Below are 18,465 nucleotides of genomic sequence, written 5' to 3'. Positions count from 1 at the left end.
AAAGGTACTTGGATGGGAAATGCTTAGAGGGATATGGGCCAAATGCGGGCAAATAGAACTGGCTTAGATGGGCATCTTGGTCAGCATGGATGAGTTGAGCCAAAGGACCTGTTTTCGAATTTGAAGGCAGAATACAAGGTTAATGGCAGGACTCTTAGCAGTGTGGAGGAACAGAGGAATCTTGGGGTCCACATCCATAGATCCCTCAAGGTTGCCGCTCAGGTTGATAGGGTTGTTAAGAAGGTGTATGGTGTGGTGGCCTTCATTAGTCAGGGTATTGAGCTCAAGAGCACTAGGTGATGTTGCAGCTCTATAAAACTCTGGTTAGACCACACTTGGAGTATTGTGTTCAGTTCTGGTCATCTCATTATAGGAAGGATGTGGAAGCTTTAGAGACGGTGCAGAGGAGATTTACCAGGCTGCTGCCTGGATTGGAGAGCATGTCTTATGAGGATAGGTTGAGTGAGCTCGGGCTTTTCCCTTTGGAGAGAAGGAGGATGAGAGGAGACTTGATAGAGGTGTACAAGATGATAAGAGGCATAGATTGAGTGGACAGTCAGAGACTTTTTCCCAGGGTGACAATGGCTAATATGAAGGGGCATAATTTTAAGGCGATTGGAGGAAGGTATAAGGGGGATGTCAGAGGTAAGTTCTTTTTTTTTACACAAAGAGTGGTGGATGTGTGGAATGCACTGCTGGCAGAGGTTGTGGGGGCAGATATGTTAGGGACATTTAAGAGACTCTTAGATAGACACATGAATGATAAAGAAATGGAGGGCTATGTGGGAGGGAAGGGTTAGATAGATCTTAGAGCAGGAGAAAATGTCGGCGCAACATTGTGGGCCGAAGGGCCTGTTCTGTGCTGTATGACTCTATGACTCTAAGGGTACTAGATTCTATCATCCAACATTCTGTCTCTAAGTACTTGGGGCCACTTAAACGTCCAGCTGTTTTAATCTCTCCTGGGTAAGCTCCTGCCACATGAAGCCCTGAGGAAGTCCTATCAAATGCTGAGGATGGGGTTTGTGTCCAAAGGACACAGCTGGCTGACAACTGTACGCTGGCCTCCAAAGGCGTCAGCACCAATCACTCTGCACATTCTGTGTACGGGGTCAGAACCACACTGTCTCCATGGCAACAGGTCAGAGACAACAATTCCAAAACATAGAATGCATTTCCACAGTATCCGATGTGACCCTTTCAGACGGTGCTTGTGGAGTGCCCTGGTTACAGAGCAAAGAACACAGCAGCCAAGTTGCCTAAGGCAAGCTTCTACAGGCAAAGTATTTGAGTGATGGATAAATAATGGCCTGGACTTTATCATATCATTATTTCTCATGACAAAAGGAGGCTATTCAGCCCATCGAGTCTATGGCGGCTAACCCATCAGTTCCATGCCCCACTTTTTCCCTGTAACCTATTCTCCCCATGTTCCCAGATTCTACCCCTCACCCACACACTAGGGGGGCAATTTACAGCGGCTGATTAACCCACCAACTCTGTATGTCACTGGGATGTGGAACGTAACTGGAGCACCCGGGGGAAACCCATGCAGTCACAGGGGGAAAGTGCAGACACCATACAGACAGTGCCAGAGGTCAGGATCGAACCCGGGTCTCTGGAGCTGGGAGGCAGCAGCTCTACCCACTGTAACACAGTGTCACCCATTAATTCCTCTCCTTTTCCATAAACCAGTTGTGTGTGTTTAAGAGAGCAGCAGTACCTCAGTATAATGTCTAATCCAAAGGACAGCACTCTAATAGAGCAGCATTCCCTCTGGAGCATCAGCCTGGATTTTTGTGTTTAAGGACCTGGAGCGGGACTTGAACCCACGATCTTCTGAGTCAGAGGTGAGACAGCTGCCCACTGAGCCACAACTGACACCATTTGTGGGATGTCAGGCACTGCCGCCTTACCAGTGCGGATGATGTGATCCAGTCTGGAGAGCCGAGGTTTAGGAGCTCAAATCCCTGCACAGGGTAGGGTAAGGGTCAGGGAGAGGTCTGGGGAAGCTGTATCCCATCAGCTGCCCTCTGGGGAGGTTCCTGATGTGGTCTCAGTCAGCCTCCCCTCCACTGACTCTTGTCTACACTTTCGACTCTCTCAGGAAAGCAGCCAACATAATCAAGGACCTCTCCCACCCTGGTCACGCTCTCTTCTCCCCCTCCCATCGGGCAGAAGATACAAAAGGTCAAGAACACGTACCACCAGGCTCAAGGACAGCTTCTACCCCGCTGCTATGTCTCTCAAATGGACCTCTCATATGTTAAAGATGAACTCTCGATCTCGAATCTACCTCGTCATGACCCTTGCACCTTATTGTCTGCCTGCACTGCACTTTCTCTGTAACTGTGACACTATATTCTGCATTCTGTTTCCTATCTATTACCTCATTGTAATTATGTATGGAATGATCTGTCTGAACAGCACGCAAACAAAAGCTTTCCACTGTATCTCGGTACATGTGACAATAATAAACCAATGTTCCAATGGGAATACACAGGGAGTCTCAATTCAAGCCCAAGCTGGGCAACACAGATTGACAGCTCCTCATGATGGACACAGGCAGCTGGAACTGTGCCATCATGTGGTGGGAGGGGAATCAAATCCTCAAGGATTGGCCTCCTGCTGGAGGCCCTGTAGGGTGTCTTCAGTCTGTACCCTACCCATAGCATTCCATGCCTGAACCCCATCCCAAAACTGGACCCCTGGGTGAGTGAAATGGGATTAGTGTAGGATTGGTACAAATGGTCACCACGATGAGAGGATCAAAGGGTCTGATTCCATACTGTCCATCCCTAGGAACGCCAGTGAAAACAAGGAACAGGATATCTGGCCATCATCAAGTGTGAGGTGCTGCACTTTGGGAGGTCAGATGTAAGGAGGAAGTACACAGTTAATGGCAGGACCCTTAGCGGCATTGCTATACGCAGGGAGCTTGGAGTAAAAGTCCACAGCTCACTGAAAGCGGCCACGCAAGTAGACAGGGTGGTAAAGAAGGCGTATGGCATGCTTACCTTCATTGGTCAGGGCATTGAGTACAAGAGTCAGGAAGTCACGTTGCAGCTATATAAAACTTTGGTTAGACCACACTTGGAGTATTGTGCTGTGCAGTTCTGGTCGCCCCATTACAGGAAGGATGTGGAGGCTTTGGAGAGGGTGCAGAAGAGGTTCACCAGGATGCCACCTGCATTAGGGGGTATAAGCTATAAGGAGAACTTGGACAAACTTGAGTTGTTTTCTCCGGAGCAGCGAAGGCTGAGGGGAGATCTGATAGATGTTTATAAAATTATGGGAGGCACAGATAGAGTAGACAATTGGAGTTTTTTTCCTAAGGAGGAACTGTTTAATTCTAGAGGACGTGCATTTAAGGTGAGAGGGGAGAAAGGTTAAAGGGGATGTGCGGGGCAGGGTTTTTTTTTACACAGAGAGTGGTGGGTGCCTGGAACGGGCTGAGAGGGAGGAGTGGTGGAGGCAGATATGATAGTGGTGTTTAAGAAGCTGTTAGATAGTCAGATGAATATGCTGGGAATGGAGGGATATGGATCACGTACAGTCAGAAGAGACTTAGTTTAATTTGGCACGGTGCTCAGTACAGACATGGTGGGCCGAAGGTCCTGTTCCTGTGCTGTACTGTTATATGTTCCATCACATTGCTGCTTGTGGAAGTTGATGCCACAAGCTGCCGGCCAGATTTCCTTCATTGCAATAGTGCCCACACGGCATTCAATTGGCTCTGAGTATCCTGAGATGGTGAAAGGCGCTACAGAAATGTTAGACTTTCTACTTTAAGGCAAAGCTCGATTTCCTGCCTCTCACAGTGGCCTGAGATTAATGCTGCTTACTGAAGGCATGTCCCTCGCCTCTCCGCATACATGGAGTGCAGGAATGTGCAGACATTGGACTGAACTGGGCGTGTTGTTGCCCTTATCTGGGAGCACTATTACCGCTCAGACGTCAGCCGATGTTTTTTCCAACCAAATGACTTCAGCTGCCCTGCACACATTCCGTTCCACTTCCCATCGGTATCCTGAATGAATGGAGCTGTTATTCCCCAAGCTCGGCCCGATTAATCACACATTGTGCCGTTATTCCTTGCCGCTCGTGTCCTCCCTCGGTACATGCAGATAGGATTTATCCTGCCAGTTCACAACGTTGCTTGCCTGCTGTGTGTTCCCAGATGATCACGAGGAAGCCTGTCTCAACAAGCACTTGTGTTTACACAGTGACTTTAACACAAGGCATTTCCCAGGAGGGAGCATCAGGCAATGTTTAACACTGAGTCACATAGGAGATGTTACATCTGGAATTCTTACTGTACAGAAGGAGGCCATCCAGTCATAGACTCATACAGCACAGAAACAGGCCCTTTGGCCCATCAGGTACATGCTGACCTTTTGCCCATATACACTAGTCCCATTTGCCCACATTTGGACCATTTCCTTCTATGCCTTGCCAATTCAAGCGCTTACCTAAATGCCTCTTAAGCAGTGGGCAATTCTGGTCGCCCCATTACAAGAAGGATGTGGAGGCTTTGGAGAGGGCGCAGAAGAGGTTCACCAGGATGCTGCCTGGATTAGAGGGTACGAGCTATAAGGAGAGGTTGGACAAACTTGGGTTGTTTTCTCTGGAGCGGAGGCTGAGGGGAGACCTGATAGAAGTTGATAAGATTTTAGGAGACATAGATAGGGTAGACAGTCAGTCTTTTTCCCCCAAGGTAGAAATGTCAAGTACTAGAGGACATGCATTTAAGGTGAGAGGGGGAAAGTTTAAAGATGTGCAGGGCAAGTTTTTTTTTTACACAGAGAGCGGTGGGTGCCTGGAACAGGCTGCCAGGGGTGGTGGTGGAGGCAGATACGATTGAGGTGTTTAAGAGGCTGTTAGACACGTGAATATGCAGGGAATGGAGGGATATGGAGCATGTGCAGGCAGAAGGGATTTAATTTGGCATCGTGATCGGCACAGACATTGTGGGCCGAAGGGCCTGTTCCTGTGCTGCACTGTTCTCCGTCCTGTAGTGAGTGTATCTGATTCCGGCACCTCCTCTGGCAGCCAGTTCCAGACATCAACCCCTCCCTGCGTACAAAACCTTCCCATCAGATCTTGTTTAAATCACCTTCCCCTCATCCTAAACCTTGTTTTTTGACACCCCTATCATGGGATAAAGCCTCTATCTACCCTATCTATGCCCTTCATAATTTTATAAACCTCTATCAGGTGACCCCCAAGGAAATCAAGCCCAGCCTGTCCAATCTCTCCCCATAGATTGTTCCCATAACTAAAGTCCTCCAATCCAGGCACCATCCTGGTGAACCTCCTCTGCACTCTCTCCAGCACAACTACATCCTTTCTACAGTGTGGTGACCAGAACTGCACACAGTGTCCAGTGTGCGGTCTAACCAGTGATTTGTAAAGTTGCAACACCTCCCAACTCTTGTATTCTCAGCCCCGACCTATGAAGGCAAACGTGCCGTACGCCGCCTCCACCACCCTGTCTGCCTGGGTCCCCACTTTCTAAGGACCCCAAGATCCCTCTGTTCACCAACATTCCTTAACACCCTACCATTTACAATATACGTTGCATCTCTATTTAACTTCCTAAAATGCATCACCTCGTAGGGATTAAATTCAGTATGTCAATGTTCTGACCAACTTTCCATCCAACCTTACTCAACCTTCCTCACTACCCACGTCATCAGTTTTCAGCTTATCCACAAATTTACACCCTTGTTGTTAGTAAACACCAGAAACAACAAAGATGCCAGCACCGATCCCTGCAGTCCCCCATGGTCACAGACTTCCAAGCAGAATAGTGTCCTTCCAGCACTACCTTCTACCTCCTATCACCAAACCAGTTTTGGATCCAATTAGCCAACTCGCTTTGGATCACAGGTGCCTTCCGGAGCAACTTACCAAACAGGACCTTTTCAAATGCCTTACTAAAATCCGTTTAGACAATGTCTACTTTCATCATTCTCCTTAGTTACATCCTCAAAAAGCTCAGTCAAGTTAGTGAGTCAGGATTTCCCTCACAAAGTCATGCTGAATATCCCTGATCAACCCCTGCCTTTCCATAAGTATATAAATCCTACCCCTTAGAATTTTATCCAATAGTTTCCCCACCACCCACAAAGGCTCGCTGGCTGTAGTTACTGGCTTATCCCTGCTGCCCTTCTTAAATAGAGGAAAATTACCAATGCTCCAGCCTTCTACTACCTCCCATGTGGCTAACGAAGGTGCAAAGATCTCCAGCAGGGCCCCAGCTATCTCTTCCCCAAAGCATCCAGGGACATATCCCATCCAGCCTCGGGAATTTGTCCACCCTTATGGATCTTATGACGTTCTAACATTCCTCCTTAATACTGAGTGTGCCTACTCCCAGCAGAGCATTTCTGTTAATCCAAGTCCGCGGCAGATTATTCCCCTTGGTGACTATCCAATTCCCTTGGGAAGGCCCTGATTGACTCTTGTTTGCAACCCCATGGGTTGCTCGGTGGGATTGATCCCTCGCCCCTCACTATCGCCAATGAACCAATGGGCAATGACTTCCACTGGGGTACAGGTCAGACCAGGTGAGGATACAGGACTTCCTCACCGAAGGCCAGATGAGTTTTTACAACAATCCTGTAGTTAGACCATTACTCACGGTAGTGTAGCGGTTAGCATAACGCTATTACAGTGCCAGCGACCTGGGTTCAACTCCGGCCACTGTCTGTAAGGAGTTTGTACGTTCTCCCCGTGTCTGCGTGGGTTTCCTCCGGGTGCTCCGGTCTCCTCCCACATTCCAAGAAGACGTACAGGTTAGGAAGTTGTGGGCATGCTATGTTGGCACCGGAAGCGTGGCGACACTTGAGGGCTGCCCCCAGAACACTCTACTCAAAGGTGCATTTCCCTGTGTGTTGTGATGTACGTGTGACTAATAAAAAAATCTTATCTTATAATCACCTGAATTTTCATTCTCCAGAGTCCTTGGTGGGATTTGAACTCACATTCCTGGATTAATGAACTCTAGTTGCTAGTCCTGTAACTTTTTTCTTTTAAGAAACTTTTTTCTTTAGATTTCAGATTTATTTAATTCATTGAATTTAAATTCCACAGCTGTGGGAACGAGGACTCACATGAGTGGATCGACAGGCCAGGTACAATAAATGTCCACCAGCATTCAACGAGATCTCTGCTCCTCTCGTTCCCCAAGCCTGGTCTCTCAGCCCAGGTCCCGGAGGGAGAGAGCCCCAGACATTTGGAGCCCTCTGCAGAAAGAAATTGCTCTGATTCTCTGTCCTGACATCCCATGGGTGACAACCCATTCTACATCCTGCGGTGGGGGAAATCAGCCAATCAGCGGCTCAGGGCAGAGGTCATATGACAAAGCCACCCAGTCAGAATATCTGACTCCAAGCACAGCATGCCAAACCTGATGGGACCAATCACATCATCCATGGAGTGGTCAGGTCAACCAATCGCCGTTGGACTAGCTGAGGGTGAGGGGCCAACCTGAAGCAGCCCAGCGAAGGAGGAGAGAGGGTAGGGAGGGAGCCTACCTGAAGGTCTGAATCCTGGAAGGCCTCTTTGTTCTCAAAGCCAGCTCGCCTCTTGTCTGAGCAAATCACCCCCACGTCCTCGGAGTGTTTACAGTCATGGACGCCCCAACCATTGGAGCCACACCCAGCCACTGTTGTCTCCTCACCCCGGCAGTTGACATTATCGAGCCAGATGGGACCTGTGGGCAGACGGGGGGGGTCACCAGTGATCAAACCATCGAGGACAACAACCTGACTCAGCCCCTCACACGGACGCAGCGGTGGGATAGACCGGAGAATGATCTGGATCAGATCCAGGCCACTTCACTGTGAAGCAGTGACGGTCACCGGAGAGTAACAGTGCCCCATACACAGGGCAGTACAACATCCTGTAAGCCAGAGCCCTGTACAACAGAGGCCTGTGAACAGTGTACTGTGTTGTACAGGGTGCTATTGTACAGGGCGCTGTTGTTACAGGCGATATGAGAACTGGTGCAAACCACGTTCTTACCCCAATCTTTCTCCAGCAACACTGAGCAACAGTGGGGTCATCTGTGGTGCTGTCACAGTCAAACCGGTCAGCAATGCTCACAGTGCATAAAAACTGAGGTGCAGAACCCAGCCCACAGCCCAGTGCAACACCTACACTGGTTCAATACTTGCTGGAATTCAGAAGAATGAGAGGGGATCTTATAGAAACATATAAAATTATGAAAGGGATAGATAAGATAGAGGCAGGAAGGTTGTTTCCACTGGTAGGTGAGACTAGAACTAGGGGATATAGCCTCAAGATTCGGGGGAATAGATTTAGGACGGAGATGAGGAGAAACTGCTTTTCCCAGAGAGTAGTGAATCTGTGGAATTCTCTGCCCAGGGAAGCAGTAGAGGCTACCTCATTAAATATATTTAAGACACAGTTAGATAGATTTTTGCACAGTAGGGGAATTAAGGGTTATGGGGAAAAGGCAGGTAGGTAGCCATGATCTTACTGAATGGCGGAGCAGGCTCGATGGGCCAGATGGCCTCCTCCTGCTCCTAGTTCTTATGTTCTTATGTTCCTATGTTGTTACAGAATGAAGGGGCTGTCTGGAGTGGGTACTCCCACACTGGCGAGATGATCGGGGGAGTTACCTGTCCCTTGTCCGTACTTTGCACTGTGGGCCCAGTTCAGTGCCCCCTCGTAGCCCAGTTGCTTGCAAATCACCCCGGCAGCATGGATGTTGAAATCGTCGTCGCACACCGTGCCCCACTGCCCCTGGTAGAAGATCTCCACCCGCCCCTCGTGGTGCGTGCGCTTCTCTCCCGCCAGACGGACCATGATCTGCTCCTGCTCCGCCGCAGGTCCTGAGGCAGTCCTGCTGCTACAGGGGGTGGGAGGGCTGCAGAGGAGGAGCAGTGCAGCCACAAGCAGGCTCTGGGGAGCACCCTCCATCTCAGGGAAACACTTCCGACCTGCAACACCAGAACAGGGAAAAGGTGATTGATTACAGGACCGTCAACTGAGGCCACTCCAACTTACTTCCAAATGGAAAACGTTGCACGGTACTGGCTCAGCTTCCATGCAGGAACACACCAGGTCTTCCCGGGAAAAGCAAGACCTCAGGAGCTGAGTTCAGAGCACTGACAGCTTTGCTAATGCTTGGTAATTGGAATTGGTTTATTATTGTCACATGTACCGAGATACAGTGAAAAGCTGTTGTTTTGCATGCCATCCGGACAGATCATTCCATACATAAGGACATCGAGGTAGTAAAAAGAAAGCAGAATGCAGAATATAGTGTTACAGTTACAGAGAAAGTGCAGTGCAGGCAGACAAATAAAGTGCAAGGGCCACAACGAGGTAGATTGTGAGATCAAGAATTCAGCTTTAGCTTATAAAAGGTCTGTTCAAGAGTCTGATAACAGCAGGATAGAAGCTGTCCTTGAGCCTGGTGGTACGTGTTCACAGGCTTTTGTATCTTCTGCTCAATGGGAGGCGGGAGAAGAGAGAGTGACCGGGGTGGGAGGGGTCCTTGATTATGTCGGCTGCTTTCCCGAGGCAGCGGGAAGTGTAGACAGAGTCAGTGGAGGGGAGGCTGGTTTGTGTGACGTGCTGAGCTGTGTCCACAACTCTCTGCAGTTTCTTGAGGTCTTGGGCAGAGCAGTTGCCACACCAAGCCATGATGCCTCTGGATAGGATGCTTCTATGGTGCATCTGTAAAAACTGGGGAGGATCAGCAGGGACAAGCTGAACTTCCTTCACCTTCTGAGGAAGTAGAGGTGCTGGTGAGCTTTCTTGGCCATGACATCGATATGCTGGACAGTTGTCAGTGATACTTACACCTCGGAACCTGAAGCTCTCTAACACCTCCACCTCGGCACCATTGATACAGACAGGGATGTGTACTCACCCCACTTCCTAAAGTCAATGACCAGCTCTCTTGGGAAGGGAGGGAGTTTCCTTGAGCTTTTCCCAACACCAAAGTAACCGTGGATGGAACTCCAGTTCCTCTCACGGAATATCAGGTGAATATTGGAAATATTGAAAAATGAACTATTTCTTGTCATCTATTCAACACTTTTGTGCATAGTTTGAATAAAACCCTTCAGACCAAGTGTTTCTTGGCCTCAGTCTGTTTACTAGTACCAACCCAGGCATGAAGTCTCACTCACACGACTTAATCTACGGAATGCCAGGTTTACCACTTGCTTGGGAACCTCCAACTGATTCCAGGGATGAGAGTCATCAGCCGTGTGGACACTCTGGAGAAGCTGGGGTTGCTCTCCTTGGAACAGAGGCGTGGGATCTGAGGGAGGTGTGAGAAACCATGACGGGTTTGGACAGAAACTCCCCTCATGGGCGGCGGGATCCAGAGCCAGCGGATCCAGAGGGAAGGTGATCAGCAAAAGGACCAAAGGGAAGAGCGTGCACATGTGGTGAGTGGCCGAGGTCAGGGATTCAACAAGGAGCCGGATAAATCACTGAAAGGAAAAGATCTGCTGGGCAGTGGGGAGAGGGCTGAGAGAGGGACTAAAGGGATTACTCTTACTGAGAGCCCAACAGCTCCCACAGCTGGCACCAGAGACCCACAGCTGGCCCACCAGAGACCCACAGCTGGCCCACCAGATGTCCACAGCTGGCACCAGGCACCCACAGCTGGCACACCAGAGGCTCTACACACAGTGGAGAACAAGGATGTGGTCAAACTGAGCAACAATGCATGTTACAGCTGAATAACCAACCAACCAACAATAATTCACAGGTCCTGGGGAAAGACGGGAGAGGGGGTGGAATGTGACTGACAAAATTCTCTACCAGGAGCTGTCAGATGCTTGATGGGTTGAATGGCCTCCCACTGTAACATCTGAATGATTCACCCCATTTCTCATCATGTTGGAGCACGGTTAATGTTGTCCCAGACCTCTCCAGACCTGGGAGAGGCCAGCAATGGAAGCATCAGGAGCAGCTGTTAGTGCACACATGGGAATGGAACTCAGTGCAGGAAGGACATGGGTGCACTGGAGAGGGTACAGGGGGATTTACGCAGACCTGCGCAGCTGGTAGAGCCACTGCCTCACAGCTCCAGAGACCCGGGTTCAATCCTGACCTCCGGCACTGTATGTGTGGAGTTTGCACGTTCTCCCTGTCAGTTTCCCCCGGGTGCTCCGGTTTCCTCCCACATCCCAAAAACATGCAGGTCAGTAGGTTAACGGAGCACTGTAAGTGGCTGTTAATATGTAGGTAAGATCTAGGGGGGAATTGATGGGAATTAGGAGAGGATAAAATGGGATTCGTGCAGGATTAGTGTGAGTGGTCAGCACTGACCCGCTGGGCTGAAGGGCCTGTTTCCATGCTGTATCTATGACTCTCTGAGTGGAGACTATCTGGGCTGGGATTGTTTTCTTTGAAGCAGGGAAGACTGAGGGGAGATTTAAATCCTGAGAATCCTGCATAGAGTGACCAAAACAAAAATACTGCCGCTGTTGGAATTCTGAAACAAAAACAGAAGACGCTGGAGATATCCAGCAGTTCAGGAGAAGAGATCCTCATGTTCCCCTATCCACGGATGCTGCCTGACCTGCTGAGCATTTCCAACATTCTACAGCTGGGCAGGAAGGACCCATTTCCCTTGTCAGGGAGAACTAGAACCAGAGAAGGCCAGAGCAAAGTTAAGAGCTGGCTTCACAGGGAGGAGAGGAAACAAATACACTCCATGAGAAACCCTTCCCACAGTTAAGTTCTCATCCTCATTGCATTATGAGGAGAGACTAAGGGAGCTAAGGCTTTACTCTTTGGAGAGGAGGAGGATGAGAGGAGACATGACAGAGGTATACAAAATATTAAGAGGAATAGATAGCGTAGACAGCCAGCGCCTCTTTCCCAGGGCACCCATGCTCAGTACAAGAGGGCATGGCTTTAAAGTAATGGGTGGGAAGTTCAGGGGAAGGTTTTTACCCAGAGACTGGTTGGGGCGTGGAATACGCTGCCTGGGGCGGTGGTGGAGGCAGGTACATTGGTCAAATTCAAGAGATTACTAGATAAGCAAATGGAGGAATTTAAAATAGGGGGATATGTGGGAGGAAGGGGTTAGATAGTCTTAGGCGAGGTTAAAAGGTCAGCACAACATTGTGGGCCGAAGGGCCTGTATTGTGCTGTACTGTTCTATGTTCCATATTATTCAAGTTCAAGTGTATTAGTCAAAGGCATAAACACACAGGGAATAAATGCCATAAAAATTTGCTTTTCACAACAGCAGCTCAGAACATTACAAGACGAGGATAAACATGTTAACATAAACTTAAATTAACATAAATTATACAAAACCTACATGACAAAATAAAATAAACATAACAACGTTACTGCAAGTTGAGAGAAAGAGAAAGAAGTATTGTCCGAGGTAGAATTAGGGTTTTTCAGATCAGTTCAAGAACCTGACAGCAGTGGGGAAGAAGCTGTTGTTGAACCCTGAGGTGTGGGTCTTCAGGCTCCCGTACCTCCTGCCTGATGGCAGCATTGAGAAGAGGGCACGGCCCAGATGGTGGGATCTGCATTCCCTGGATGAGACTTTGAAGAGCCGGAACATTGCAGGGCTTTGGACTGAGAGATGGAATGCGACAATATTCTTGATGGTTCTTCGTGCTTGGTGTGGAGACAATGGGTGAACAGCCTCCCGATATGCTCCACAGGTCTGACTGTGTGATTCCATAAGTCAGCTGGAGTCAGTATTCTTGAGACAATTAATCAGTGTTGACTGAGTATGTCATCTCTTCATAATACACTAAGACTCAACAAGTCTTTTCCCCAAGGTTGGGGGATTGAGAACTAGAGGACATAGGTTTAAGATGGGAGGGGAAAGGTTTAATAGGAGCCTGAGGGGCAACTTTTTTCATCCTGAGGGTGGTATTGGTATTGGAATTGGTTTATTATTGTCACTTGTACCGAGGTACAGTGAAAAACTTGTCTTGCATACCGATCATACAGATCAATTCATTACACAGTGCAGTTACATTGAGTTAGTACAGAATGCATTGATGTAGTACAGGTAAAAACAATAACAGTACAGAGTAAAGTGTCACAGCTACAGAGGAAGTGCATTGCAGGTAGACAGTAAGGTGCAAGGTCACAACAAGGTAGATCGTGAGGTCAGAGTCCGTATATGGAACGAGCTGCCAGAGGAAGTGGGTGAGGCAGGTACATTAACAACATTTAAAAGGCACTTGGACAGGTACACAGATAGGAAAGGTTTAGAGGGATATGGGCTGAATGCAGGCAAATGGGACTAACAGATGGCCATCTCGGTCGGCATGGACCGGTTGGGCCAAAGGGCTTGTTTCCGTGTTGTATGACTCTATGGTTCTAAGTATCAACCCAAAAGGCAGTGTTTATTTCCAACACAGCGGAGCATATGCACAGCAGTGAATCAGTTACGATCGGGCGATAATTCCTGAGACTATTAATCAATTTCTCCAGAAGAGATTCTTTTAGGAATGCCTCATGTAAATGCTTGGATGCTCAAATCCTTTCACAGTCTGACTGGCGCCTTGCCAACACTCGAAGGAAGTTCTTCAAAGGCAGGGCAATAAAACGGACACTGGTGCCCAACCGCATGGCATGACTCTAACAGGCTCCATGTGTCTGAGGATTCCTTCAGACCAGTCTGGGCAGCTTGCCCCTGCCTGGTGTAATGGCTCACTTGTTTAGTCTGATGGCAGTGAGTGGAAGTGTCCACCCTGACCAATCACTGGCATTCAGGAGCAGCTCTGATCTTTAACCCCATCATTGCCAAACCCTCCTCTACAGATTCCCCTCTCGCTGCTAGCCCAACTCCTCCAAGAATTTGCCCCAACATCTCTTCCCAAGGGTGCTGCCTCCCATGGTGGTGTGCTCCCTTGGAACCACTCTGGGACACCAGCCCGGACCTCAGAAGCCGAGATTGTGGAGGCAGCGCCAACAAATGGCCCACAATGGAGGAAGACAGCAGGCTGGACACTTAATACTTGCGACAGAGGGAGTGAAGCAAAAGTTCACCAGACTCGTTCCTGGGATGTCAGGACAGTCACATGAGCAGAGATTGAGTAGGCGAGGGCTGTATTCTCCCGAGTTTAGAGGAATGAGAGGTGATCTCATTTAAGCAGACGAAGCTCTTCCAAGACTTGGCAGGCTGGATGCAGGGAGGATGTTTTCCCCTGGGTGGGGAGCCTGGAACCAGGGGTCACAGTCTCGGAGTAAAGCGCGGTAGTGTAGCAGTTAGCGTAACGCTATTACAGCGCCAGCGACCTGGGTTCAATTCCGGCCGCTGTCTGTAAGGAGTTTGTACGTTCTCCTTGTGTCCGCGTGGGTTTCCTCCGCATGCTCCGGTTTCCTCCCACATTCCAAAGACGTACGGGTTAGGAAGTTGTGGGCGTGCTATGTTGGCGCTGGAAGTGTGGCGACACTTGTGGGCTGCCCCCAGAACACTGTACACAAAAGATGTACTTCACTGTGTGTTTTGATGTACATGTGACTAATAAAGAAATCTTATCTTAAATTTGTTCAGGGGGAGAGTGTTGAACCTTTGAACTCTCTACACAGGAGGGAATTCAAAATAGAGATCGATAGATTTGCAGATATTAGGGAATCAAAGGATCTGGGGTTGACCCTCACCAATTTTTATCAATGCACCATAGAAAGCATCCTATCTGGATGCATCAGGGCTTGGTACAGCAACTGCTCTGCCAGGACCACAAGAAACTGCAGAGAGTTGTGGACACAGCCCAGCGCATCACGGAAACCAGCCTCCCCTCCATGGACTCTGTCTATACTTCTCACTGCCTTGGTAAAACAGCCAGCATAATCAAAGACCCGACACACACACTGGACATTCTCTCTTCTCCCCTCTCCCGTTGGGCAAAAGATACAAAAGCTTGAGAACACGCACAGTCAGTCTCATGGACACCTTCTATCCTGCTGTTATCAGACTCTTGGACATTTCATACCTAAAAGATGAACCTAAAAGACGCATGGGGGTGTAGCGGTTAGTGTAACGCTATTACAGCGCCAGCAACCCAGGTTCAATTCCAGCCGCTGTCTGTAAGGAGTCTGTACGTTCTCCCCGTGTCTGCGTGGGTTTCCTCCGGGTGCTCCGGTTTCCTCCCACATTCCAAAGACGTACGGGTTAGGAAGTTGTGGGCGTGCTATGTTGGCGCTGGAAGCGTGGCGACACTTGAGGGGCTGCCCCCAGAACACTCTACGCAAAAGATGCATTTCACTGTGTGTTTCGATGTACATGCAACTAATAAAGAAATCTTATCTTCGTCTGTCAATCTACCTGGTCATGGTCCTTGCACTTTACTTCCTCTGCCTGCATTGCACTCCCTCTGTAACTGTAACATTATATTCTGCGTTCATTTCACTACCTCCGTGTACTTATATGGAATGATCTGTCTGGATGGCAGGCAAAGATTTTCGAACATGTGACATTAATAAACCAATGACCAACGAGGGCAGGAAGAGTGCTGAGGGGGAAGAACAGCCTGTTGCATGAAAGAGCAGATTTGAGGGGCCGAATGGTCTCGTACGTCCTTGTAGAGGTCGGTGCCTCAGGGAATGGTAGAAAATGCAGGGCACAGAAGGAGCCCATTTAGCCCAGTGATAGGATGGGTTTAAATTCAAGCTGCCAAACCCTTGAGATTCCCTCCCTAAAACCGTCCCACTCTCTCCCAACATCCCAACCACCTGATGGGACAAGAGGACGCGCTGGTAACCGGGTAACGTCTGAGGGCGGGCAGTGGACAGTGGGCAGGGGGTCCGGGCCGCCTCCTGCTCGGGCAGTGGTGTGGGAGGGAGCCCAGACCCCCTGCCCACTGCCCACAGCAGAGACATGGGCCATGGGGTGGGATCCAGGGGTTGACTGTGTGGGGCTGGGCTGTGGCGCCGGCGGATACAGAGGGAGAGGACTCCCGAGCTCCCAGTAGGGCAGCCGGGACAAAGGGAGGAATGTGGAAGGAGAGAAATAGAAGGAAAGAAAAAGGAGAGAGAGAGAGAGAGAGTGGAGAGAGAGAGAGAGATGGGGTGAATGTGAAAAGCGGAGGAGAAAAAGGGGGGAGACGGAAGAAGTGAATGTGGGGAGGGAGGAGGTGTTAAAAGGGGAGATAAAGGATGGGATGTTTGTGAAGGGGAAAGTGGGGGGAAGAAAGAAGGAGGTGGAGACAGAATGTGAGAGAGAAAAGAGGAGAAAGTGTGTGAAAGGAGAGAGGGGCAGCGAGGTGGGGGGGGGGATTGGAAGGGGGGGTGGTGGGCAGTGAGGGACGGGGAACATTTCATGTGAAGGGGTTACCAGTTGCGGCGGTTCGCCGCAGGAAGGCGAGGCCCCCGGCCGGGCGGACAGGGCTTCCTAGAAATCAAACTGCCCGAAAAGTTTCAATACACCGATTGCAAACGAGACTGAGTTTAAAACTTCTCCCGGGAGAGCGGAGAGAGACCGGGACAAACACACACACACTCACAGACACACACACACTCTCACACACATACACTCACAGACACACACACACTCTCACAGACACACACATTCACACACACACTGATACACACACACTCACACTCTCACACACACACTCACAGACACACACACTCACAGACACACACAGATACACACACTCACACTCTCACACACACACATTCACACACACTGATACACACACTCTCTCACACACACACTCACACTCTCTCACACACACAGACACACACATTCACACACACACACTGATACACACACTCACACTCTCACACACACACATTCACACACACTGATACACACACTCTCTCACACACACACTCACACTCTCTCACACACACAGACACACACATTCACACACACACACTGATACACACACACTCTCTCACACACACTCACAGACACACACAGATACACACACTCTCTCTCACACACACTCCCACAGACACACACATTCACACACACACACTGATACACTCTCTCTCTCTCACACACACTCACACTCTCACACACACTCACACTCTCTCTCTCTCACACACACACTCACACACACATTCACACACAGACACAAAGAGATTTCTCTCAAGTATTCCTGCTCCGCTGCACAGAACTGTTGCAGGTCTGCGCTGATGCAGAGTGTGGGGGTATAAAGAGAGAGATCAGTTTAAAAGCGAGCTGGGGAGTTGGTGGTACTTACTTGAAGCTGACCCGAGCGAATTTGAGTTCGGAATCCGAGCAGCGGCTTCAGTCAGAGGGGGAATCGGCGACAGACACGGGACTCTCCCTCAGTCAGTAGAACAGCTGAGTGCCCCGCGACTGATTTGCCTTTATATTCCCACCACGTGATTTTACATCCTGCCCTCTCCCTCTGCATCCTCCACCTCCCTTTCCCTTATTCCTGGAATGACGAACCGGAGAGCAAAATATTCGGTCCGTGTGTGAGAGAGAGAGAGTGTGAGTGTTCAGTGGGAGAGTGTGAACACCCAGTGTAAGTGAGAGTGTAAACACTCAGAGTGTGTGTGTAAATATTCACTGTGAGAGTGTGGACAGTCAGTGTGTGAGAGAACACAATGTAAGAGGGAGGACAGTGTGAGAGAGAGAGAGACTGTAACATCCAGCAATGTAGGAACCACCAGACATTTCCACACCCACTGTATGTACAGCTTGCAGGGGAACCTGCAGGTGGTGGTGTTCCCCTGCCCCTGTCCTTCTTGGTGAGACAGGTGACAGTTTGGGAGACGCTGTCAGAGTAGGCTGGGTCAGTAACTGGAGTGCTGGTGGTGGAAGAAGGGGGTGTTTAGGGGGGGTGGATGGGGAGCCGAACAAGCGGGCTGGATAGTGTTAGAGCCACACTCACCCAGGCAAGGTGAGAGTGTTCCTTCACACTCCCGACTTGTGCCCTGTAGATGGTGGAAAGAGTGTGAGTTGCTATGGGATATCCACCCCGTGATCTGGCCCTGCGGCTGCGGTATTTATTTGGCTGGTCCAGTTGAGTTTCTGGTCAGTGGTGAGCGCAGGATGCCGATGGTGGGGAATTAGGTGATAGTGGGCAGGCACGGTAATGTAGCGGTTAGCGTAACGCTATTACAGCACCAGCAACCCAGGTTCAATTCCGGCCGCTGTCTGTAAGGAGTTTGTACGTTCTCCCCGTGTCTGTGTGGGTTTCCTCCTGGTGCTCCGGTTTCCTCCCACATTCCAAAGACGTACGGGTTAGGAAGTTGTGGGCATGCTATGTTGGCGCCGGAAGTGTGGCGACACTTGTGGGCTGCACCCAGAACACTCTACGCAAAAGATGCATTTCACTGTGTGTTTCAATGTACATGTGACTAATAAAGACATCTCATCTTATCTTAATGCCACTGAACGGCAAGGGTAAGTAGCCGGACTACCTCCCACTGATGATCATGGCACTGCTGCATCATGAATGGGACTCACTGCTTAGAGTGTCTCCATCTCGGTGCATGTGGGCA

The 18,465-nt window shown here is 49.6% G+C and overlaps 1 protein-coding gene across 1 annotated transcript in view; it reads right to left on the bottom strand.

The window, feature by feature from the left end:
- Positions 1-17,278, bottom strand: part of loxl4 (lysyl oxidase-like 4) — a 94,133-nt gene extending 76,855 nt beyond the window's left edge. Inside the window, 3 exon segments of the mRNA XM_052027294.1 lie at positions 7,542-7,720; positions 8,652-8,972; positions 17,193-17,278. Of these exon segments, the coding sequence (XP_051883254.1) occupies positions 7,542-7,720; positions 8,652-8,952 (480 nt within the window). The 5' untranslated portion in view covers positions 8,953-8,972; positions 17,193-17,278.
- Positions 17,279-18,465: the final 1,187 nt, after the last annotated feature.

The sequence above is a fragment of the Pristis pectinata genome, chromosome 12 (genome assembly GCF_009764475.1).
Source record: "Pristis pectinata isolate sPriPec2 chromosome 12, sPriPec2.1.pri, whole genome shotgun sequence".
In the NCBI taxonomy this organism is placed as follows: Eukaryota; Metazoa; Chordata; class Chondrichthyes; order Rhinopristiformes; family Pristidae; genus Pristis; species Pristis pectinata.
Note: the sequence above shows the minus strand (reverse complement) of the source record. Positions and strands in the feature narration are given on the sequence as shown.